Source organism: Monodelphis domestica, chromosome 5, assembly GCF_027887165.1.
Source record: "Monodelphis domestica isolate mMonDom1 chromosome 5, mMonDom1.pri, whole genome shotgun sequence".
Lineage (NCBI taxonomy): Eukaryota > Metazoa > Chordata > Mammalia > Didelphimorphia > Didelphidae > Monodelphis > Monodelphis domestica.
The window spans coordinates 30,043,715-30,068,304 of NC_077231.1; the positions used below are offsets into that span (position 1 = coordinate 30,043,715).

General features: G+C 48.9%; 2 protein-coding genes and 1 long non-coding RNA gene across 3 annotated transcripts in view; 1 reads left to right on the forward strand and 2 right to left on the reverse strand.

Moving 5' to 3' along the window:
- PDE1B (phosphodiesterase 1B) overlaps positions 1-14,667 on the reverse strand; it is a 37,030-nt gene extending 22,363 nt beyond the window's left edge. Inside the window, exons 1-2 of the mRNA XM_056797985.1 lie at positions 14,223-14,667; positions 13,921-14,044 (exon numbers count right to left, since the gene is read on the reverse strand). Coding sequence (XP_056653963.1) covers positions 13,921-14,030 — 110 coding nt within the window. The 5' untranslated portion in view covers positions 14,031-14,044; positions 14,223-14,667. The remainder of the gene's footprint in view (positions 1-13,920; positions 14,045-14,222) is intronic.
- On the forward strand, positions 27-15,549 carry LOC130454373 (uncharacterized). Its single transcript, XR_008912014.1, has 2 exons — positions 27-390; positions 15,344-15,549. It is a non-coding gene; the product is annotated as an uncharacterized LOC130454373 (long non-coding RNA).
- A 7,852-nt stretch (positions 15,550-23,401) lies between these two features.
- NCKAP1L (NCK associated protein 1 like) overlaps positions 23,402-24,590 on the reverse strand; it is a 55,603-nt gene continuing 54,414 nt past the window's right edge. Inside the window, exon 31 of the mRNA XM_056797990.1 lies at positions 23,402-24,003. Within this exon, the coding sequence (XP_056653968.1) occupies positions 23,872-24,003 (132 nt within the window). The 3' untranslated portion in view covers positions 23,402-23,871. The remainder of the gene's footprint in view (positions 24,004-24,590) is intronic.

Here is a 24,590-nt window from a genome sequence, read left to right on the forward strand (position 1 = left end):
TCCCCTCCTCCCCCAAGATCGGGGGGGAGGGGGGGGGACGCGAATGCACCGACGCTAGAGACCCACAGTGAGCCTTTCTAGCACGGAATCCCAGCCTGCCTTCTGACTGGCTAAGGGGCCTAGGCCCCGCCCATCCCCGGTTGTCTGTGAGATGACATCATTATTAGGAAACAAGGTTTTGCCCAGGATTGGCTCGCCAGTGGCATGGGAGGGGCTAGAATAGAATGGCTGGAGCGAAACGAAGCTAGATGATTTGTGGTCTAGAAACAAATGGAGAGATGGGGCAGGTGGGCATCCCAGGGAAGACGGAGAAGGGGCAAAGAGCAAGCAGGAAGTCAAAGAGGAGAGAGATGAGGATGCATTTGCCTAGTCTCATGGGAGGACCAGAAGGTAACACCGACCCCAGCTAGGGAAGGGAGGCAGGAAGGCTTAAATTTGGACCTTCGGGAGACCGTTTTGGTCAACCAACTTTTTGGAAACAAGAAGGAAGCTGAGCTCAGGTTTTAAAAGAAAGAAGACAATCTTCTTTCTCTCTCTCAGCTCATTCATTCAGTCGTTCAATTCATCCAATAATCACATATAAGAAGCATCAACTATATTCAGGGCGCTTCTCAAGGTATTGGATTTCCTGTGGGGCCTGAGTTCAACTCCTGACTCTGCTCCTTTCCATGTTGTGACCTTGGACAAATCCCAAACACCCTGTAAAATGAGATGGGACTAAAGATAATCTCTTCTTGGTATTCAGTCGTTTCTGACTCGGTGTGACTCCATTTGGGGGTTTCCTGGCAAAGATGCTGGAGCAGTTTGCCATTTCCTTTTCCAGCTCACTTTACAGATGAGGAAACTGAGGCAAACGGGGTTAAGTGACTTGCCGGGAGTCATACAGCTAGTAAGTGCCTGAGGCCAAACTTGATCTCAGAAAGATGAGTCTTCTTAACTCCAAGCTCAGCACTCTATCCTCTGCTCCCCCTAGCTGCCCTCAAAAGATCCCTAATATTCATAATTCTGAAAAATAAGAGGCTTTGATTGCTCCTCAGTCTGGAGGATAGGAAGGGAGCACAATGAGGAAACAGAGGCCTGGTTTCCAATGCCAGAGGGAGTTTCTGGGGTGAATAGCTCCCCCATCTCCTGGTCCAACTAACTTGATGGGTAACTTGACTCTGTGAAGGGCAGCTGGGTGACTCAGTGGATTGAAAGCCAGGCCCAGAGATGGGAGGTCCTGGGTTCAAATTTGGCCTCAAACACATCCTAGCTGTGTGACCCTGGGCAAGTCACTTAACCCCGATCGCCCAGCCCTTACTGATCTTCTGCCTTAGAACCAATACACAGTATTGATCAGGGTTTTAAAAAGAGGCCATTTTTGGTGTCAGTAAGGTCTGGATTTAAGTCCTGCCTCTAATTCATACTAGCTATGTGACATTGTCATTCAGTCACTCAGTGCTCCTTCCCAGGCAACTCTCTAAGATGACATTTCGGAATCTGGAAGATTTGCATCCTTGGGGAGAAATTCCACAGCGGGAATTCCACTTCAACCCTAGAACATGAACAGGCAGATACTTCCTAGAGGTGTGACCCTGGACAAGTCATTTAACCCCAACTGCCTAACCTTTACCACTCATCTGTCTTGGAATAGATACTTAGAATGGATAGGAAAAATAAAAAGAGCATCCCCACTATAGGACGCTGTGCTAGGATTAAGAAGAGCTACCAAGGTGGCTGCAAAGGGAACCAGTTTGCAGTAGGTTCAGGTCCTTGATGGAGCTCACCTTTTGCTGTCCCAATAACACTTCGTTGTTGTTAGTCATTTCAGTCATATCTGATTCTCTCTGAACCCATTTGGAGTTCTCGCCAAAGATACCAGAGTGGTTTGCCATTTCCTTCTCCAGCTCATTGTACAGATGAGGAAACTGAGGCAAACAGGGTTAAGCACCTTGCCCAAGGTCTCAGAGTTAGTAAATGTTTGAGGCTGGATTTGAAATCAGGTCTTCCTGACGACAGGGCTCTATCCACTGAGCCACCTAGCTACCCATGTTTGTAAAATTCTATATGAATGCTACCACTATTAATAGCAATGATTAGAATAACAATAGTTTTTACTAGCAATTAAAGGTGAGGAGAGTGTGTTATTATTGTCATTTTAACAGTGCAGAAAATTGAGACTTTGGGGGCGATTAAACATCTTTTCTGGGATCAGAGCTCTTTCCAAACTACCTAATGCTTTCTGAGCCAGAAAGGGGAAAAGCTGCAGAGGGGCATCCAAGAGAAGGCAGCTTTGTTTGGTAAGAGGGGCTGGGGTTCCTCAAAACCTAGCTGACCAGGGTCCAGGAATGAAGAAGACGAGGGAAGATGGGCCACCGACTGGAGACTCCCTTCCCAAGCTCTCGTTCTCTCTGCATCTTATTTGCACATGGGTTCTTCATGGCAAAACTACAAAAGCACCCCACCTCCACTTGAGCCCCATTTGGACTCCTCTACACTATCCCTTCCTGTCTTGATGGGCTAGGAGAGACAGGAAGTAAGGCAGTGCCCCATGGTCCATTCAAAGGTGGCTGGGTCTAAGACTGGCATACCCACAGGCACCACTCCGTACACAGTGCCCTTACTTTCCATAGCTGTGCCCACATCTCCAGCTCTGGCAGCTGGTTGGGCAGAGTGGCGGGGGCGGCACCACGGGATAAAAATATCCCCCCTGGTGGCAGAGCTGGGAGAGCCATCCTGAGAGGCAGCAGGGCCTAATAGTGTAATGGGGGGCAGGGGAATCAGTCATGGGCTGGGCTCACCAACAGGGGAGGAGTAAGGCAGGCACTAGGGTACCAGGGCATGGAGGGAAAGGGCCAGGGGGCTGGGAGAGAGTCTGGGAGGAAATGGGGGACAGCGGGGGAAAGAGCAGGGGCTACAGGCAGATCTGGGGAGATGGGCAGTGGCTGCTTCTAGATGCTAACCAGAGAAAGGGCCAAGAGCTGAGAGGAAGTCTTGGGCTCTCATCTTCTCTGCTCTGTTATCTGCTTCTTGACAAGAACATGTTTCCGACAAGTGTCCTCTGGCTCAGGTTCAGAGCGCTCTCTCCTCAGCCCGGGTCACCTGAGGACCAGGGCCAGAGGCAAAAGAGCTAGGAAGCCCGCAGGCCCCAGGACAAGGAGGCCCACTGCATTCAGGGGGTCACTTTCACCAGCTCAAGGCCTGAAAGGAGAAGGGATGGGAAGCCTGTGAAGAAGAGCCATGTTCTCTCTCAGGAGCCGAGGGAGAAGAAGCTGCTGCCTCCAGCTCACATCCTCACCTGGGCTGGCCCTTCTCCTTCCTCTCCAGCACTAATTAATTGCTTGTTAAGCCGCCCTCCCCATAGACTATCTCCCCCAGCTGGTGATACCTCATCCCTAGCAGATGTGCCTAGCAGATGCCCAGCACCCAGGGGGCCCAATAGACAGTGGAGGGCAGTTCTGGTCAGGAGCAGAAGGAGGGAAGGGGGAAACGAGATTCCACCTCAGGGCAAGGGACTGCCTGGGTTCCAAGTGGCTCGAGCTGGCAGACAGATCTCCTGACTGGGGAGGAGATGCTTGGGTCCCTTTTCCTCAGCTGCAGCATTTATAGCACCCCTTTGCCTTTCTCCCCATGACCCAGATGTGACCAAAGAAAGTGGAGGCTCTGAGTGAATTAAAGGAGGGTAAAAACCACCTCTGACTTCCCTGCCCAGTCCTGGGTGCCTTCTACAGAGCAGATGATGGAAATCCCTGCCAAGAAATTCACCTCAGTGTTGTCTAATCATTTTTTCTAGAAGCATGAGCCCAGCAAATTTCCTTCTCTTACAGAGGCAGGATGAGGAGGCAAACTTAAAAGAGGAGCAACTGATGGCCAGGCCTGCAGACAGGAAGTCCTAGGTTCAAATCTGGTCTTAGATACTTTCCTAATTGTTTGACCTTGGGCAAGTCATTTAACACCAATTGACTAACCCTTACCAAACCAATACTTCGTATTTATTCTAAGACAGAAGATAAGGGTATGAAATTTTTTGTTAAAGAATGGGGGATGGGTGGCTCAGTGGATTAAGAGCAAGACCTAGAAACGGGAGGTCCCAGGTTCAAATCTAGCTTCAGATACTTCCTAGCTGTGTCACCCTAGGTAAGTCACTTAACCCCCATTGCCTACAAAATAAATAAATAAAATAAAGAATGGGGGATTGAGAAGCTTTCCAGGCTGGGCCAATTCTTGGTTGTCCCTTTGCTCTAGAATTCCTACAGCCAGAGATGTACAAGCTGCCTACTCCATGGGGCTTTTATTATGATCTGAGATAAACTAATAACTGACATTTATAATAGTGATAACAGTGATAACACTTATATAGCACTTTAAAGTTTGCAAAATGCTTTACAAATATTATTTATCCTCCCAATCCTGGGTAGTAGGTCCTATTATCCTCATTTTATGGGTGAGGAAACTGAGGCAAACCAAGGTTAAGTAACTTGCCCAGGGTCACACAGCCAGTAAATATTTAAGACCATATTTGAACTAAGGTTCACATATATGACTTTAAAGATTAAAAGTCACTTTTCTTACATCGTCTCATTTGCTCTGTGAAGTAGAAACTATAGACATGATTATTCCCATTTCTTAGATGAGGAAACTGAGCCTCAGAAAAGTTAAATGACTTGGCCAAGGACATAGAGCTGATCAAGGTCAAATACATGATTTGAACTCATATCTTCCTAACTCCAAATCCAGTACTCTATCCACCACATGCTTTGTGAAATCTAAAACTCCAAGTAAATGTCTGTTATCATCATTATTTTCATCCACCCTCTCCTTTCCATGTGTTGATGCTAACCAAGACAGGTATGGACAGGTATGTAGGGGCAGGGGAGCCATTGTGGATGCCCCAAGAACTAGAGGTAGAGAGAAAACAGAGCAGGCACAGGGCTATACCTCAGGCTCCATTCACCAAGACAAAACCAACAACCAGAATCCCTGTCTCCTCCCTTTCCTTGCTAACATCAATACCCACAACTCCCATCTTTATTTCCAGAGGAAAAAAATTTTTATAACCTCTCATAATTTGCCACAATTCCAGGGCTTGGCTGTGTTTATTACTGCCCCCCCACCCCTCCCAGATGCCTCTTTCCTGGCTCCTCTGACAGCCCCACTCTCCCAGGACCCTCCCAATGTGAATAAGCCCTGGCTGAGCCCATCCCAAGCATACTCCTCCAATTCAGCCTTCACTCTGGTGCCCAACAGTCCTCCAGTGGCGTCTTGTCTGGCCAGGGCTGCTGAGGGAGAGCCTAAATGTGATTCTCCCTAGCTAGAGTTGAATTCACAGGATAAAACAGGGGCTAAGGTGGTAAGGCATAAAGTGAGGAGAAGGAAAAAACACCAGAGGAGAGAAGCGGAGACTGGAATATGTAAGATGGACTTCTGTGGCATGAAGGAGAAAAGTGGGGCAACTTGGTGGTTCACTGGAAACAAAGAGAGCCAGGCCTAGAGACAAGAAGTCCTGGGTTCAAATATGACCCTCAGATACTTCCTAGTTGTGTGACCCTGAACAAGTCATTTAACCCCAATTGCCTAGCCATTACCACTCTTCTACCTTGGAACTGATATTGAGAATCAATTCTATGGGAGGGAGGGAGGGAAGGAAGGAAGGAAGGAAGGAAGGAAGGAAGGAAGGAAGGAAGGAAGGAAGGAAGGAAGGAAGGAAGGAAGGAAGGAAGGAAGGAAGGAAGGAAGGAAGGAAGGAAGGAAGGAAGGAAGGAAGGAAGGAAGAAAGGAAGGAAGGAAGGAAGGAAGGAAGGAAGGAAGGAAAGAAAGAAAGAAAGAAAGAAAGAAAGAAAGAAAGAAAGAAAGAAAGAAAGAAAGAAAGAAAGAAAGAAAGAAAGAAAGAAAGAAAGAAAGAAAGAAAGAAAGAAAGAAAGAAAGAAAGAAAGAAAGAAAGAAAGAAAGAAAGAAAGAAAGAAAGAAAGAAAGAAAGAAAGAAAGAAGAAAGAAAGAAAGAAGGATCTTTAGGGTAGAAGAACCTTTCCAAAGAGATACAGAGAAGTGAGACTCAGGGCAGCTAGGTGGGTGGTTCAATGGAAAGAGATTCCAGCAAGAAACAAGTTTGACCTGTAGCTTCACTCCAGAAGTACCTGAGACAATTGTAAGGGACCTTCTCTTTCCCAACCAAGGAGGAAGAAGAGGAAAAATGTGAAGAGGTCCTCATGGGAGGAGTCAGGAGGGAGAAAAATAAAAAGATGCTGGAAGAGGTGGAAAGAAAGAAGAAAGAGTGTCAAAGAGATCAGAGGAAAGGGGGGAAAGAAACAAAGCTGGAGAAAGGAAAGGGGATAGAAGAAGGGGGTATAAATGGGGCAGAGAAGAGAAGAGGTCAGAAAGAAACAAAGGTTCCAGGGTTTTCTTTGACCACACACACACAAAAGAAAAGGAAAAAATGTCTAGCTTTCTGCTTTCTGCTGGGCAGAGAGGACAGGCATAAGGAGAATGTACCATTCCAATTTAAGGATTGGAGAGATCCTAGAAATATGTTGGAGATGAAATAGATAGATTAGATATAGATATAGATATAGATATATATTAGATATGGATAGATATAGATAGATATAGATTAGATGTGGATAGATAGAGATAGATTAGATATAGATATAGATATAGATATAGATATAGATATATATTAGATATGGATAGATATAGATAGATATAGATTAGATGTGGATAGATAGAGATAGATTAGATATAGATATAGATATAGATATAGATATAGATATAGATAAATAATATCCTCAAGTGGGATAAAGAAGCCCCAAATCATTCACAGAGCAAGGAGGGTGGTACTGATGATGCAAATCAGGTAGACAGAATAAAATATTTCCAAATCAGTCAGCCCAAAAGTCTATCCTTTCACATAAAACTTCAGTATGGAATTGGGAGAAGTCAGTCTATTGTACCTTTCATAGTTCCAAAGTGTGTTCTATCAAATCCCAGACACCAAAGACAGCCTCACCCTTGGTCCATATTTATCTCATGATAGAGATAGAATGGGAGGGGATATCTATTGGAGACTCTATAATCCAAACTCCTTGTTTTACAGATAAGGGGACCACAGGAACTAAGAGACTTGGAGCTAAGTGACTTGTCTAAAGTCTCATGGGTAAAAAACCTCAAAGGAAATATTTGAACGCAGATTCTCTGATCAGTAACAACACTTTTTCTGGGCCTCAAATTTCTCATGTTGAAGAGCCCACAAAAAAAGAGCCTCTAGGGGGCAGCTCAGTGGATTGAGAGCCAGGAGGTCCTAGGTTCAAATCTGGCCTCAGACACTTCCCAGCTGTGTGACCCTGGGCAAGTCACTTGACCCCCCATGGACTAGCCCTTACCACTCTTCTGCCTTGGAGCCAATACACAGTACTGACTCCAAGATGGAAGGTAAGGGTTTAAAAAAAAAAAAAAGGAGCCTCTACCATCTACCTAGTCGTTCCCATTCAGTGCTAGGAAATCCTTTCCTTCTGCATGCAACAGTTTCCTGAATGATTCTTTTCTTCTCTTCTTCAAGTTCAGTTCAGTAGAACAACAACAAAAAAAGGAAAATTACATCATATATGTGTAAATCCACATATACACATTTCCAATCTATGTTGCTCTATGTGTGATTGTGTGTTCCAGAGTCCTGTACCTGGAGTCAATGTTGGTGCTGATATTCACTAGCTATGGAACTACAGGCAAGTCACATACTCCCTGGGCCTCAGTTTCCTAATCTATGAAACAGGGATAATAGTATTTTTATTGCCTTTATAGAATCACAAGATCCAGAGTAGGAAGAAACCTTTGAGATCATGCAGTCCAACCTTCTCCAACTTACAGATGAGGAAACTGAGTCCATAGAGAATAGATTAGTTTGCTTCAAGTTACTCCGATAGAGAGGACCAAGCTTGTAGCTCTTCCAAGGAAAGTTTTCCATAGGCCCCAAAGCTTCTATTCACATGAGCTGATATTACGACTCAGTCCCTCCCATTACAGTTTAATTCAACAACAAATTCAACTCACCAGCCTATTTCTTTGGCAGAATCTTTGCATAGTCTCTGTGAAGATCTCAGAGTAAGCAGGAAGGTAGTTAATCAGTTGCTTCTGAATTAGAGAAGCTCTCTCCCTACTTCCCAGTTTTCCATTCTCTGTTCCCAGAGAAAACCAATGTCATAGCATTATGCATTTGAACCTTGACAAGATCCTCTAGTCCAGTCTTCTCGTTTTAGAGATGAGTAAACTGAAAGGTTGCCCTGAGAAGTTCTAACTTCTCCCAAGGTCACAAAGGAAAAAAGAGCAGAATCAAGATTTGAACCCAGGCCCGCTGACTCAAGAACTATTGTACTCTTTCTCCTATCCCCTGTCTGGGGGCCAATGAGGGTCTGAACTGAAACATGAGGTACTTTTAAGTCCCTTTTCCTCCATTACCCCTTCCCCCTTGCTCATTCTCTATCCCCCTCATTCTCCATTCAATGAATTCCCCAATTTCTGGATCTTTCTAGATCCTCCTTCCAAGGGACCAAGGAGCAAAAGGTTCATTCTGTAGATACCACATCAATGACTATGCCCCTACTGTCTCCCCCCAGCTCCTACCCTTGCTAACTAAAATCATCCCATCTGTTCATTCCTCTGCCTCTACTCCACATGTCTCATCTCTCCAGTACCAGGAACTCTCCAGAGAATGAGGTTCCCTGATCTCCCTTGGTAACTTGTCCTGGCCCTCAACAACCCTGGAGGACAGGACTTGTTCCCTGGGATGTGACTCGAGCATCTCCTGCTATAGTAGACACCCACTCCTCTCAATTCTGTAGGAAAAGCTCCATCCAGGGGCGATGATGATCCACATTTCAGGTTTACAAAACTCTGTGCTCTATACAAACGATGAAGCAAGTAGAATATTATTGGTTCATTTTACAGATGAAAAAACTAAAGCTAGAAAAAGCCAAGCAGTCACAGTGGGGCCCAGGGTACGTCACAATCAAAATTTGAACCCAAGTCTACAGACTGCAGGAATTCTGCTCTTTTCACTGTACGAGGCTTCTCGAGGAAAGGCAGGAGATAAAGGACTGGAAGAGAGCTGAACCCTTGAGAGCCACAAAAGGGGTCTCCCCATAGGCAAGAATAAAAGGAAAGGAAGTAAGCTAGGAAAAGGGGGCTCTGATGTTTCTTCCTTTCATTGCCTAAACATTAAAATGCTATTTCCAGAGAACTGGGGAACCTCAGTACCCCAGCAATGCCAGAGCCATAGGGAAGAGAGAGCACAGAGAAATGAAGCAAAGGGTCTTATTTTCTAAAACTGGGGAAACAGCTTCCCTGATTCCCACCAACCAGGAGGAGCACCATAGATGGTCACCCCAAGGAGCTCTTCTAACATGCTACCCATTCTTCTAGTTTGCTGGGTCCAAGGAGTCGGTCATTGACGAGGTGCCTGTCCCCTTTGCCTCAGTACCTCTAAATCCTTCTTCAGGTTCCCAAAAGGGGAAGGGGCTAAAAGTATTCTGAATTCTGAGTTTTCTGTCCATTCTTCCTCTCTTATAGTCAACACACACACGCCATACACACGCGCGCACACGCACACAGAATGACAGTCACACAGAGCCACGGAGAACTACATATACTTTCTCCAACAATCTCCCAGTGTTCTCTCTAATATTCAAAACATCCACACAGAATGACATACATTCATACCTCCTCCCACCCACCTAGACACACACACACACACACACACACACACACACACACACACACACACACACACAATGCCTAGCACAAATGGCTACCTTGGCGACAGTCACACACATGAGCACACTCCAAGCCTTTTCTTTTCCCCTTGGCATCTTCTGCCCTTTCTGGCTCTGCCTTGAGATCAGCATTGGGAAAACAGGGTCTGTCCCTCAAAGCCCCTCATGTATCACTTCCTCAAAGTTTTCCTTCCCCAGCCCACCAAAGCAACCCTGTTGCCTCCAACGTGCCTTACCGGTGCCCGGTACCACGTTCCCATCCGTGTCAATGACCTTGGACCAGAGTCCATGACCTTGAGCCCCAGAACGCTCTGTTACTCCCCTACCTTTAGGGGGAAAGGAGGCTCCATGGATATGCACTCCCCTTAGATGAGAGGGAAAGCGGAAAGGGGGCTGGCTGTATCCAGAATTTCTGGAGGGGAGCAAAGGGCCATATTACTCTCCCCGGGAGATCTGGGAACAGCATCTACGCCAGACTGCAGGGATAAGAGGGACCGTGCCTACGCTGTCCTTGGAAGAAAGAGAAGCCAAGTCTAAACAGTCCTCTGGCAGAGAAGACCACCCTGCACTTGGCCCTGAGGGAGGAAATAAGGAGGCTCACCTAGTGCTGTTTCCACAGGTCCCCTGGGTCAGGGCAGGCTGAGTTAGAAAGCCAAAAAGAATTGTCTGATGGAATTTCACCCCTTGGTACAGGTGGAGGGAAGGCTGGGGAAACAGAGAAGGCAAACTGACCTGGCCCTGGCCCCAGCCTTGCTTCTGTCACAGGCCTGAGCTGGATCAATTTACCACTGCTCATTTGGATGGCACCCACTGCTTTGCCAGAAAAACAAAACAAACAAACAAAAACCCTCCCCCATTCCACCAATCCTATATCCACCAGGGTGAAGTAGGTGGCAACCCAACTCCTTCCACCTCAGGGTCACAGATCATCTGAGCCAGTCTCCTGTGTCCAAGCTGGACAGTTCTTTGCTCTCTCTCATCCCCAGTCCCCCAGCCTTTAGGAAAGCCTTTTGTGATGTTTATTCCTGTGGAATAGTGGGGAAACTCCCTGTGGTTTCCCATCTCTTCCAACTCCCTCTTGGGTGCCCCATCTGTCCCAACAGAGCCCTATACTGGAAACCAGGAACCAGGTTCCCCTTCCCATCCAAATTCCTCCTCAGCACCATATACTAGGAAGCTGGATTTTTCCTCTGATGGAGACACCAACCCCAGACTCCTTAGATTCGAAGACAGTACAGGCTAATATTGTCAGCCCCTGCCAGGTCAAATAGCAGCGAGGATGAAGGAGAGGAGGACTTAGAAAGCCAAAGCCTTTGCTTGTTACTGTCCAACGCATTTGTCTTGGTTTTTAGCATGCCAAGGTCATAGCTTCCCACTTCCTGGCAGGCCATGGCCCCTCCAGAAACCCAGCCTAGCCTTGGGACAAAATTCCCCTTCAAAGCACTGGCATGGTGGAAAGAATATTGGTTAGCAAGAGCTAAGGCATGAGTCCCACTTTGGGCTCTGCAATTAATTAGCTGTATGATCTGGTGCACAACATGTCCCTCCTCTGGACCTCAGTTTTCTCATCTGGAAAATGAAGGGATTGGCCTTGATGATTCCTAAAGCCTCTTCCAGCCCTGACATTCTACGAATCTAAAAGAAAAGGCTTTGCCCATCTACCAGGAAGTATCTATCCAATGCTGAAAGTTGGTGCATACACCTTTATCTTCCTCTCTATAATGCCATGGCTTCTGGCTCTCCCATCGTGGCTCACCAAAGCCTCCCCAACACTTAACTCTCAAAAGCACCAAAGAGGGTCTTGAGACAAATTGAATTTAGAATCCACTATGACTCCCAGCTCCTTCTCTACCATTGAGAAAAAGGGAATTATTTTTGTCCCAACTACCTCTTCCCTCTAAGGATATTTTGATCTTTTCAAAAAATTGGGACTAATCTTGGCTAATAATCAAGGAAGTAGCCCTTTTCTGGATAGGTGCCATGTCACCAGGAGATTTCCCTTACAGCAATATGTTCTTACAGCATATCTGGCTTTATTACAGCCAAACGGCTCTACCCCCAGACAGGACACCTCACCCAAGAGCAGCCTGGGCATGGGATTTATTTCAACCCCTTTGAAAGTATTTTAACAGAAAGACTAGAATAGCTTTTACAATGAGAATCAGGATTATTAGTGATGAGAAGATACTAATTTGATGTCATCGAAGTCTACGGTAGCCCACTCCTTCCAATTCTATCCCTCTCCCAAGCAAATGTATGTGCTACTAGCTAGGGATGCTAGCTCTTCAGGCTGGAGGTCAGGTTCCCCTTTATGAAACTCCAGCAGGAAATAGGAGAGGCAGGTCTCAGGGAGGACATCCTGATGGTCAGAGAGAGAACCAGGTGAAGAGATTTCTGTTCTGGACTGAAGGAAGGGTCATTTTGAGTCAGGGCAGGAAAAAGGAACTGATGTCCTTGGAAAGATGGAGTAGACCAGCCGAAGATACCTTCAGGTCTTCAGACTCCCCCCATCACCCCCCTCTAATCCACCTCTCTCATCCTTGGTTCTCATCAGCTGAACTTCACTTTCCATTAAGAATCCTCCAGTGTTCCCCCCACCCAAAATCAATTTAATCCTGCTTGCCATTTCTCTGTCCCAAATCTCATTCCAGCCCAGGCTGTGCTCCATTGAGTCCAGAAAATTGCTTTGGCCTGAGGCACTCAGGAAGAAGAGATGGGGAGTGACATATAAGTCACAGGCTCTCTCATTCACATGTTCCCCATCTGTGCCTCAGTTTTCCCTCTATGCTCTCCAACAGCTGATTGATAAACACTGATCCAAAGGGGATAATATCAAGTCACAGTGAACAGATTTAGAGCAGGAGACTCACAAATTCAATGTGTTTACCCAACCCCGAAAGTTGGCAAGTACCCAGGATGGGTTTAACTTAGTCCCCCCAACCCAGAATTTGGGGAGATCACCAAATTTAGAGCTGAAGCTATAGCCTTAGAAGTTACAATTTCCTCATTTTACAGCTGAAAAAGTCTGGTCCAAAAGATGTAATTGCCAATAGTAGCTGGACTTCGAACCCAAATTCTCTCATTTTATATCCACTGAGCTCAGGGTGCCCAGACCCCCACTGATGCCAGTTTGACGCTATCAGGTGAAAAGAGAGCAAGGAGTTCTGCTTACATGGAGCTGTCTCACCTTTTCCACCAGTCAGTTCCTTTAAAAGACCATGGGGAGACATTTCAGGATGCAGTGATTATCTGATGGTGGATTCATACCCAGAATGGCTTTGCTGTAGTCTAATAGCTTCCACCTCCTACCCCTACCTCTAAGGGTAGAAAAGTGAATCTCTCTCCAGTCTGAGGGCTGGAGATCTGGACACCTGGGTCCTGCCTTCCCTGTTCACATCTTCCCACCCCTCAATGGTCCTACCACAATAAGACTAGAGGCTTGGAAATGCTTGGAGATCCTGGAAAGTCATACCTAAAAACAGGACTTGGGGATTATTTACTGCCTTCATCTCTGAGGAGAGCTCGAGCCCATCACTCCCTGATGCGCTCCTCCATGAATATGAAAGAGAACTCCATTCATGCCCCCGTACCCACTGTATACTTCTCTTCCTGCCCTTGACATCCCTGGCCAGGAAGGATTATAGGATTAGGATGGGGCTCCCCCTACCCAATTCCTGACTGCCCCCAGCCCCAAAGCTGCCAGTCGCAAACAGCTACATATTACCCACAGGTTGGCATGCTTTGAGTATGTCGCTGTGGGCACACAATGCTGCTGTACCTTTCCCCTGCCCACTGGCATGTATACACACACAGAGCCACATCTGCCTAGCTGTGCCCGCATACCCCATGGCAGCAGAGGTTCTTCCTCTCCTCGCTGCCTGGCCCCGGTGCCCAGCAAGACCCAGCTCTTTCCCGCAGAGACAAGCACTCACGTCTCCCTCATCATTCACTTTCTAACTCTGTTACCCCCTTCCGCTGGCACACAACTCACATGTGTGAGTCCCCAAGCATGTCCAGACCATGTCACCTTGTACCCGACAACCTGGGCTGGCCCCAGTCCTCCCGCCGCTCCCCTCCCCTGGGGGGCTCCGGAGGTGCATCCCATCCCCTTCCCCCGACCCAGCCTGTCCTCCCGGGGGGAGGGGGCACCCTGCGCTGGAGGCGAGGAGGGGGCACTCACAGGGACCGAAGCTTAATCCACATCTTCTTGCTGGGGGCCGATTTGAGCTCCAGGGGTGATGGGCAGTCGGCCTCCAGCATCTCCGGAGGACTGCCGGGGGACAGCTCCATGCTCGGCTCAGGCGCTGAGGGAAGGAGGGAGGGCGGGAGGGAGGAAGGAAGCAAGGAAGGACGGTGGGTGAAAGGACGGATGGACCGATAGATGGAGAGCCGCTCAGCCCCGGGCTCGACCCCCGACCCGGGCGGCCCCCTGCCGCCTGCAGCCTCGTACCCCCCACCACCAACCCCCGCCCCTCTTCCCACCTGCGGCTGCCTAAGGCCAGCCAGGCCGGTGTGTGCGAGTCGGGGGCCCGGCTAGTCTGCAGCGCCTCCTCTCTGGCTGCCCAGCTGAGCTCCCGGCTCCTTGTCTGTGCTCTCCCGGCTGCTGCTCTGCCTTCTCTCCTCCCTCCTCTTCCTTCCCCTCCCTGCCTGCCTGCCTGCCTGCCTGCCTGCCTGCCTGGGTCCCCTCCTCCTCCTCCTCCCCCTCCTCCTCTCCTCTCCCTCCTCCCTGCTCTCTCCTCCCACCCCTTTGGCTGTCTCTCATTCCTCTCTGTCTTTCCTCTCCATCTCTCCTTCGCCTCCGGGCGTTACAATTACAGGAGCCGCGGGGAAGAGGGGGGAGGCGGCCGAGGGCACTGCCCGGGAGGATGCACGGGAAGGCAGCGCCCAGGCCAGACCACCTGGTGCGTGTTCCTAGGCTCTCTGCCCAGCTTCTGTCCGCCAGCCGCCGCTATGGATCTGTTTTTTGTTTGTTTGTTTGTTGGGGAGGCGGTGATGGTGGGACGGAACTGGCAGCCCTGGGGGTGCCCACGGGGTTCACAGATGGGGGGCCTCCCGGAGGCTGCATGGGGCCATGGGTCTCCCTGGTGCCGCCATCCTCCATTCCCTCTCTGAAAGGGCCTGGCCCAGCTGGGATGGGACGGGACCCCTCACCCTTCTCCCAAGCTCCGCATCATCCCTGTACCTGGCTTCCTCTGCCTGCCTCCCACAGCTCCCTCTGTGACTCCCAAGGTCTTTTTTTGTATGTCTTGCCTGGTGTTCCCTTTGTCTCCCAGACTCCCCCAGACTCTCAGGTGCGCAGTGCTCAGGGTCTCTTCCACCCGGGTCCTCTTACAGCTAAGAAATCACCCCTGGAGTAGACAAGGCCACAGGCTAGCGGCTCGGTAAAGTCCCTTTGAAATAGAGGAGAGGATAGAACTTGGGGTCAGAAGACCTTGGCTAAGTCACTTCACTTTCCTCTTCAGTTTCCTCATCTGTAAAATGATCTCCAAGTTCCCTTCCAGTTCCAAGTATATGCTCCTAGAATGAATGCAGTTGCCTCTTACTGTCAGGAATTCCTGAGTGATGCCCTGTATTCTGCACATTCTCTCTTGTTCCGTCCTCAGGCAGATGAGCCAGAGGACCAAGATTTGAACCCAGGACCTGGTAAAAGGGCAAGGCTGCTCCATCCCCAGGGACCTGGTGATCACCCTCAGCAGACATGGTAGACTCTTGAACCCTGGCAACTGCAAAAACTCATACCCCAGGAATTCATCATATGAGGCCATTCCTCTTTGGCTGGAATCTGCATCAATAAAACACTAAATCCAAAGCAGAATATTTGTTCAGGAGCCCAGGACTGGAGTCTGAATTCAAGAAGTCCTAAAGAATAGGAGGGAAGGGAAAGAAGATCTCCAGTTGTCATGCTGGGAGAGTCAGGGAGAAGGAGACGCCGAGCAGAGAGGGTTAGAGGGAAGATAAAAAGGCTGAGAGCCCAGCCAGTAATCCCAGAATGGATGATCCACTAGACCAGGCCACTGGGGAGACTAAGTCAAGGTTTGGCCATCAGAGAAATGTCTGCAAAATGAGAGGGGGGAGAGAGAGAGAGAGAGAGAGAGAGAGAGAGAGAGAGAGAGAGAGAGAGAGAGAGAGAGAGACAGAGAGAGACAGAGACAGAGACAGAGAGAGAGACAGAGAGACAGAGAGAGAGACAGAGAGACAGAGAGAGACAGAGACAGAGAGAGACAGAGAGAGAGAGGCAGAGAGACAGAGAGACAGAGACAGAGAGACAGCAAGGCAGAGTTAAAGGACTCTGGTATCTACAGACTTCAGAGAGAAGTTAATATCTTCCCTTCAAACTTCATTGGAGTTAGGTGACTTAGCTAGGGTCACACAGCTAGGAAAATACCCAGAGGACATAGGATTTGAAGTCTGTTTACATTCCTGCCCAACCCATACCTGCAAAGTAGAACTACTCTCAGGCTTTGCTGTGGGTAGAACCAGGGACTGACTTAAAGCTGCTAGAACCCTAGATAGGGATCCAAGTCCCCTAGATAGGGATCCAAGTCCCTGTTACTTTGAGGGAGAGGTTTCTTTCTTTTCTAGCATCATTCTTCTCATCCACAAAATGAGCAGGATGGGCTAGAGGGCCTGAGACACCTTATTAAACCCTGTAACCCTGGGCCTGAAGCAGGAGAACTACCCATAGGGATTTTCCCACTTTGGGAGGATGTTCAAAGCCACAGCAGGGTCTGAGGGGCTAAGGGACAGCTTTCCCTAAAGACCTCATACCCAGAGCACATACTGCAGTTATCTTGTTTGTATATTGTCTCCTTGAGGATCAGGGACTGTTCATCCTTTTCTTTGTATTCTCATCACTTTGCAACATGCCTGGAGTACAGTAGGTGCTTGATAAATGTTTGCTGAGGGACAGCTGGGTAGCATAGTGGACAGAGTGCCAGACCTGGAGTTCAGAGGACCTGGGTTCGAAATCTGACACTTCCCAGCTATGTAACCCTGGGCAAGTCACTTAACCCCAACTGCTTAGCTCTTCTGCCTTAGAACTGATACTTAATATTTATTGGTGAACAGAAAGGAACAGTCTAAGAAAAATAAATAAGTGCTTGTTGACTTGATTGGGCACACACATTCCCACCCCAGGATTTGCCCCTCTAACTCCACTTCCCATATCTACAGTCTCTAACCAATCCTTCCATCTCCTTGTTCAGATGAGGAGAAAAAAGAGAAGTCGCCACATAGAATGTTCTAGCCAATTAATACTTTCGACATCCCCTAGTCCAACTCCTTCACTTTGTTTATGAGGAATCCAAAGTCCAGAGTTAAGTAACTTGTCTAAGGTCACCCCCCCCCCCCCACCAAATGACAAGGTCGGGACTCTCCAGTCTGCCCTTCTGACTCAGTTCAGTGTATTTTTTACTCTAACCACACTGACTGGCATTTATTAATTGCTAGTTCTAGAATCAAACCTCATTCCCTCCTGCTGTAAATGAAGTCCATTTCTGCTTCAATGACCCTCTGTAGAGAGCTAGGGAACAGAGTGTCCCTGTCCCATTCATGGCTCCAAGAATGCAAGCCAGTAACCCTGTCCCACACACCCTCCCACCTGCCCTCCAAAGTAAACATTCCCTCTCTCTCTCTCTCTCTCTCTCTCTCTCTCTCTCTCTCTCTCTCTCTCTCTCTCTCTCTCTCTCTCTCTCTCTCTCTCTCTCTCTCTCTCTCTCTCTCTCTCTCTCTCTCTCTCTCTCTCTCTCTCTCTCTCTCTCTCTCTCTCCTCCACAGTTACTTTGCCCAAGCCTTTGCCTGGTACTCTCTTTTCCCCATCCCCTTAGTATCTTTCCCCTCCACCCTGGATCCAGCCTCTGCTCCCTGGAGACCCTCTGCCTTCCTCCCACCCCCAGCCCTACCCCAAACGTTCCCTCCACGAAGCTTGAGTTCTATAGAGACGGAAAATGATGTTTTGGCAGCAGGTGACGGATGGATGTGATCTGCCTCCTACAGGAAAGCTATTTAAAGGGGCGGCCTCGGCATCCTCTCCTTCCAAAGTGACAGAAGAGAGGAGCCTGCTCTTCTCTCCCTCCTCAGCTGCAAATTGAGCTCAAGTTCACTTCTGACTCTCAAAACTTACAACCCAGGTGCTGCTGCTGCTGCTCCTGCTGCTGCTGCCACCACTTGCCTGAGCAGGTGGGAGGGAGAGTACATGGCAACTCCCAAAGGTGTGGGGGCTAAGAGTTGGGGGAGAGGGAAGGATGATCATTTCCTTTGATGACAAGCACTTAAGAAAAGAAGGAGGTTGAAATGGAAGTAGGTAGGGGGACAACTTTCTCTTCTCTGTGTTCGAACAACAAGTTCAAAGTCAAACTTTTGGAGGAAGAAAAGGGAGAGGAGTTCCATAGGACTCATAAGTCCAGTAAAGAGCTTTTCAGAGGGGCAGCTAGTGGAGAAGGTCCTAGGTTCAAATCTGGCCTCAGGCACATCCTGGCTGTGTGACCCTGGGAGAGTCACTTAACCCCAATTGCCTAGCCCTTACTGCTCTTCTGCCTTGGAATTGATTCTTTGAGTCTAAGAGATGAGGAGGAGGAGGAGGAGGAGGAGGAGGAGGAGGAGGAGGAGGAGGAGGAGGAGGAGGAGGAGGAGGAGGAGGAGGAGGAGGAGGAGGAGGAGGAGGAGGAGAGGTTTTGGCTTTTCGTGTTCCTAAGTCACCATCTTGGCTCCAATCCCCTGGACTGACAGTTTTACCTGGTTGTGGCCACCAAACACACTTTAGTGAGAGAGGGCGGGGGGGAAGAGAGAGAGAGACAGAGACAGAGACAGAGACAGAGACAGAGACAGAGACAGAGACAGAGACAGAGAGACAGAGAGAGAGGAAGAGAGAGAGAGAGAGAGAGAGAGGAAGAAAGAGAGACAGAGAGGAGAGAGAGAGAGAGAGAAAGAGAGAGAGAGAGAGAGAGAGAGAGAGAGAGAGAGAGAGGAATAGAGAGAGAGAGAGAGAGAGAGAGAGAGAGAGAGAGAATGAAATCATTTCTGGAGCAGGGAGGATTGTGTTGGGAGCTGGTGGAACAAACCTGTAAGTCAGACAAATAGAAATGTGGAGATGCCATGGGCAGGAAGAAAGCATCACATTTTGGACCTTGAGCTGAAAGGGACCTATTTAGAGGTCACCTAGTCCAAACTTCTCACATTATAGACAAGGGAACTGAAGTTCAGAGTAACTTGCTACAAGGTAGTCAGCAGCAGAGTCAGCCTTCAAAATCAGGGGCCTCTGACTATAGGTTCAGCCTCTTTCTACTGCACCAAAGAGGAATCATCTTTGCATCACAGCTGACCCAGGAGGGGTAAAGAATGCCAAGCCTTGGCTCTAAGGCATATCTCCCTCCAGAACTAGGAGTCAAACTCTAGTCCAATTCTAGCAGCTAGATAAATTCAAATTCTCTCTGTCTCTGTCTCTGCCTCTCTCTGTGTCTGTGTCTGTTTCTGTCTCTGTCTCTGTCTCCCTCCTTCTCTCTCTCTCTCTGTGTGTCTCTCTCTCTCTGTGTCTCTGCCTCTCTCTGTTTCTGTCTCTCTCTCTGTGTCTCTGCCTCTCTCTGTTTCTGTCTCTGTCTCTCTGTCTCTGACTCTCTCTGTTTCTGTCTCTGTCTCTCTGTCTCTGACTCTCTCTGTCTCTGTCTCTCTCTCTGTCTCTGTCTCTGCCTCTCTCTGTGTCTGTTTCTGTCTCTGTCTCTGTCTCCCTCCCTCTCTCTCTCTCTGTGTCTCTGTCTCTGTCTCTCTGTCTCTGCCTCTCTCTATTTCTGTCTCTGTCTCTGTCTCTCTCTCTCTCTCCCTTCCTCCCTCCTCCCCTACCCCAAAACCACATTTGTGCACACCCGAGAAGGTTAGGCCCAAAAGAACAGATCACCTGGTAATGAATGCCCAAATGGAGGGCTTCTAACAGTGGGCATTGGCATGTGCCAGCAGTCTGTTGAAGCCTCTGGACCCCTGCTCTGAATCATGTTTTTAAGTCAAGAAAATATATAGACTTGCAAAGGAAATTCATTATTCTGAAATAGTTCGACATCCTGCTTTTGTTCTGTTCCCAGCCCCCAAGTTAGGAACCCGTGGCCCTAAAAAGCTCAAGGCCCTGGCGTATTTGAACTGCTTCCAGGAGGAAACCCTGAAAAGCAGGCTACCCTCCCTAGGGCCACAGACACCGATTCCCCTGTCCTCTGGAGTCCCTCCAGCTGGGCTCAGAGCCGGGGAGACAGAGAGAGACAGACAGACAGACAGAGACAGAGACACAGAGACACAGAGACAGAGACAGAGAGAGACAGAGACAGGGACAGACAGAGAGAGAGACAGAGAGAGACAGAGACAGAGACAGAGAGAGACAGAGACAGGGAGGGAAACAGAGAGACAGAGAGAGAGAGACAGAGAGAGAGAGACAGACAGAGACAGAGAGAGAGACACAGAGACAGAGACAGAGAGAGAGACAGAGACAGAGAGAGACAGAGACAGAGACAGAGACAGAGACAGAGACAGAGAGACAAAGAGAGAGACAGAGGCAGAGACAAAGACAGAGAGAGAGGGAGAAGCAGTGTTTAGATGAGCTGATCTAACACCAGCTCCTTCGCTGGTCCCTCTCCCTAGGCTGGGGGACAGGGAGGGGGAGGAGGTGATTCCATCTCGATGCTGCAAACAAGTTAATGGAGATTTTAATGAAAACGCCAAGATAATGAAAATGCTGAGGCTTAGACCAGCTGCAGACGCCCTGCCAGCACGGTCTGTGCCACAGAAGACCAAGCTCCTCCTCCTCCTCTGTCTCCCTTTCCAGGCCTTCAGGGAGGTGAGGGTGGAAGGTTTATGGATGGTTAGTCGAGGGAGTGTCCTCTGCTTACAAGGGGTCAGAGGACCCCCCCCCCCCATGACCGAGGAGAATCCCTTTAAGGTCATTGCATCTCTCTAGCCTGATTCGTTCAGATGGCCCATGACCACTTCATCTTCTAGACCCCCCTCCCAAGGAATCTACTCTGCCCAACGCCACTCCAATGCCCAGTGTAGGGTCCTCGAATCCTGAAGGCTGTCTTCCCAAGGATAAAAACAGCTTGATCTAATGGGAAAATCCTGGGGCTTAGCAATTAGGAGATCATAGGAGTATGGAGCCAGAAGGGACTTGGAAGGCCAGTGAGACCAACTCTCTCATTTTGCATCTGAGGAAACTGAGTCACGGAGGCATTAAGTGATTGGCCAAGAGTCTCGCTCCATATCTGAGGTGAGATTTGAACCCAGGTTTTACTAATTCCAAGTCCGTTCCCCAATCCACAATGCCAGCTACCTCTTGGTTCTTGTTCCAACTTGCTCGATGAGCCTGGACAGCTCATTTAACTCACCTGGACCTGTTTCTTTGTCCAACTGTGTGGGAACGTCTGCCCCACATTATAGAATTACTGTAAAGAAGAAACTTTTCACTCGTCATGAAAATGTTTTAAAGAGTTAAAATTATTATAGAGTGCAATAGAAAATTTTCTAGAGGCCACCAGACTGGCCTCAAATCTCTCCCAAGAAGCTCACTGACCCTAAGAAGGCCATTTAGCCTGCTTACCTCAGTTTCCTTAACTGTAAACCAGCGACAATAAAAGCCTAGCTCATAACTGCAAACGTTAAAGCATTATCTAAATCCCCGCTATGCAGCTTGATTTGTGGGTCTCCTCAGGCTCACGAAGGAGGCTGCCCTCGTTCTTCAGGGGGCAGAGAGAGAACAGATTCCCATCCTCCAAAGAGTCTGCCAGAGTCTTAAGGTCGTTCTTCAGATCCCTTTGGCCTTCTTTTCCTCATAGTCCTCCATTCTAGCTCCAGGTCTCCCTCAATGCTCCCATCTGTCCCAAAGACGTACTTGGGCTAACACCCTAGAGCTGGAAGAGCTACTAGCCCATTCATAAAGGAGGAATCTCTGTAGCTTCTATTCTGAATGAGAAACACAGGAAGGGTTAACCGAGTCTGAGTCCCTGGCTGTGACATGCAAGCCCAATCCTAGAAGGTCTCCAGTTAAAATACTCCCATCACCACCATCACCCCAAGCATCATCTCATTTGACTCCTTTTTGTCTACTGAATTCAAACTCTTCTTGCCCTGGATTCAAGATCTTCCACAATGGCACAAGGCTTTTCTCTGTGACCCAAACAGTCAACAAACCATGACCCCAGCCAAAGGGAGCTCCTCCAAGTTCCTTCAAAGCCCCCCTGCTCTCCCACCTTTGCTTAGGCTTTCCCTGTGCCTCCCCATCTTTGGTGTACAAAATTCCTGCCCACAGGGGAGGCTAAACCCACGTGCCGTCTCCTCCATCATCTTCAGCGATTCTCCTCTGGAACAAAAGTCCTCGACTTCCCATGAATTTGTCTTACAGTTACCTAATGCACTTATGTAACATTCTGTCTTCTCATTATGTTTGTGTTTGTCTCCCCCGACTGCCTCTGCGTGCTGGGCTATCCTCCTTGCTTTTCCCTAAAATCTCCCAAGTCGGCCTGGGAGAACTGAGCTCGGGCAGGTGAGCTTTCCTTTGGACGCCTTTGTCCCCACTCAGCCACTCGCCTTCCTGCTCCCCCCGGGGTAATCCTGACTTCCCTTCTCTCGAGGGCAAGGACCGCCATCTTGTTTGTGTCTGTTTCCCCAGCCCTTGCCCAGTGCCTGGCGATTAATAAATGCTTAATAAATGTTCTATTTACTTATGGTGAGTAGCTTTCATAAATGAATGGATTGAGGAAGGTACTGGTGTCTAATGAAGGCCAAAAGATGGGCTCGCTGAACATCAGTGGCTCCTCGTTCACCCTAGACATACATTTAGAGCCTCAATTAATCCACTTGCTAATTGTCCTCTTCCCAGCCACTCTAGATCAGAACATGTCAGATCCGTTGCCTGGACTCCTCCCTAGCACGAGCTGCAAGGAAGTGACAGATGGAGGCAGTTATTTGCTAGCAAAGTCCAGTGCTATCTGGAATGCCCCAGGCTCCCTGACAATTGAAACTCCAATTAGTGCAGAAAAGGCTAAAGTTGAAACAATTTGGCTCCCTGAAGGATGCCTGGACTCAGACTAATGAGAATGGAAACACTGGCTGAGAGGGAAATCCCTGCCCAAGGCCCGCTCCACCCCAGGGAGGAAGGTCAATTGTCGGGGTCCCAAAGGAGAGGCCGTGGCCCTGGAACCCTGGGGTCCTTCTGGGGTGGCAGGTGCTTAGGAGCTGCTAGGATTTTAATGAAGCTAAGAGGAGACTAAGGGAACTTTCTGGTGCACTATAGATGATGGAGCTGGCAGAGGAGAGGCCCGATGCCCACTATCGTCTTGGGGAGGTCATTTTCTCTACAGTTCTGGTCCATGTCTGCAGACTGGAGTCCTTTCCATCCGCTCTAAACCCAGGTCCTGAGGTTCAAAAGAAAACTAAAGGCACAGATCACCCGCAGCCGCCCAGGGAAGTCATCGGAGGGATGCCACGGCCCGAGGAGCCGATGGGTCAGCAGAGAAGGGGGTATCGGAGTTGGAGGAGCGACAGCCACCCCTGCAGGGTCCCTGAGGGAGGCTACTGCCGGTCTCCAGTTACTAGGGGGAGCAGGCTGTTTGCTGAACAGATTTGTGAGAGGAAGGGAGGAGATAATTGCCCTAATGAATGTGCGGGAGACAATGGCGGCTCCAAAGGGAGGATTATAAAATCATTATGGTTTAATATGATGACTGATCATCTCTGTCAAGCTAGCATCATCCTGGCATAGCGATAAACAGTAGGGATGAAGGGTGCACAGGCTAGATGCCAGGCAAGGCCCCAGCTCTCTCCAGAAGGAATCAAGGCTCATTTACCTGTGCTTTGGCATCTCATCTGCATATCATACGTGTAAATTTCACAACAGGGGAACCCCCAAACCCTAAGTTTTCCCATGACCCTCCCCTAGTTCCTGACCCTCTCCTTTCCTCCTTTTCCTCTAAGATCACCAGCTATTCTCACCCAGCACCCCACAACTGACTCTCCCTCTCTCCCATTGCTTTCTCTCCCTCCAGTCAGTCCCCTTGGGGTCACTGTAGACTGGCCCAGCATGGAAATAATGGTTGTTTGGCCTCCACAGTGTGGCTTCTGGTCTCCATCATGCCATCAGTGGAAGATGGGTCCGATGGTCCCATCAGTGGGCATTGGCAGGCACTCGGCTCAGGTAGAAGGCACGAGAAACCTCTCGATAGGCGTTCCGGAGCAGAACGTAGGGGAAGCAGGACTCCAGCATGTCCAGAGTAAGGAAAGAGGACTCTTCCACCACCTGAAAGACAACCAGGGAAGGGAAGGGAGGCTGAAGGTCGGGAAGCACAGCCTGAGCCACTGCCCCAACAGGGAGCTATCAAGGGATTCTCACAGGGTGTGAATAGTCCTCACCATTCTGGACAACTTCTCCTCTGGCCAAGCTCCATTTTGCTAATGTCCATAAAGGGTGGTCCGCAGAATCCCCACCATGTGGCCTGATTATCACTTCCTTCCTCCTAGACAGCTCTGACCACGTAACTCCACGTTAAACCCTTCACAATCTGTCTTCCACCTATCTTTGCACTCATTTGGTCACTCATCATTCTCTCTATTTTCTAGGTAAACAGGTCTACTTATTATTCCTTGTTTACCCCCTCCATCTCCTACCTCCCTAGCTCTGGGACTTTGCACAAGATTCTCCCCCATCCCCCTGAAGAGAGTAGATAGAGAGCCAGCCTCAAAGCCAGGAAGATCTGAGTTCAAGGCCTGCTTCTGACAGACCCTGGGTAAGTCACATAATGTCTAAGGATTCTAAGCAGTTCTCTAAGAGTGCAGAGAAAGTACCAACCTGCATTAGCAAAGGACGCTTCCTCACCTGGGCATTCT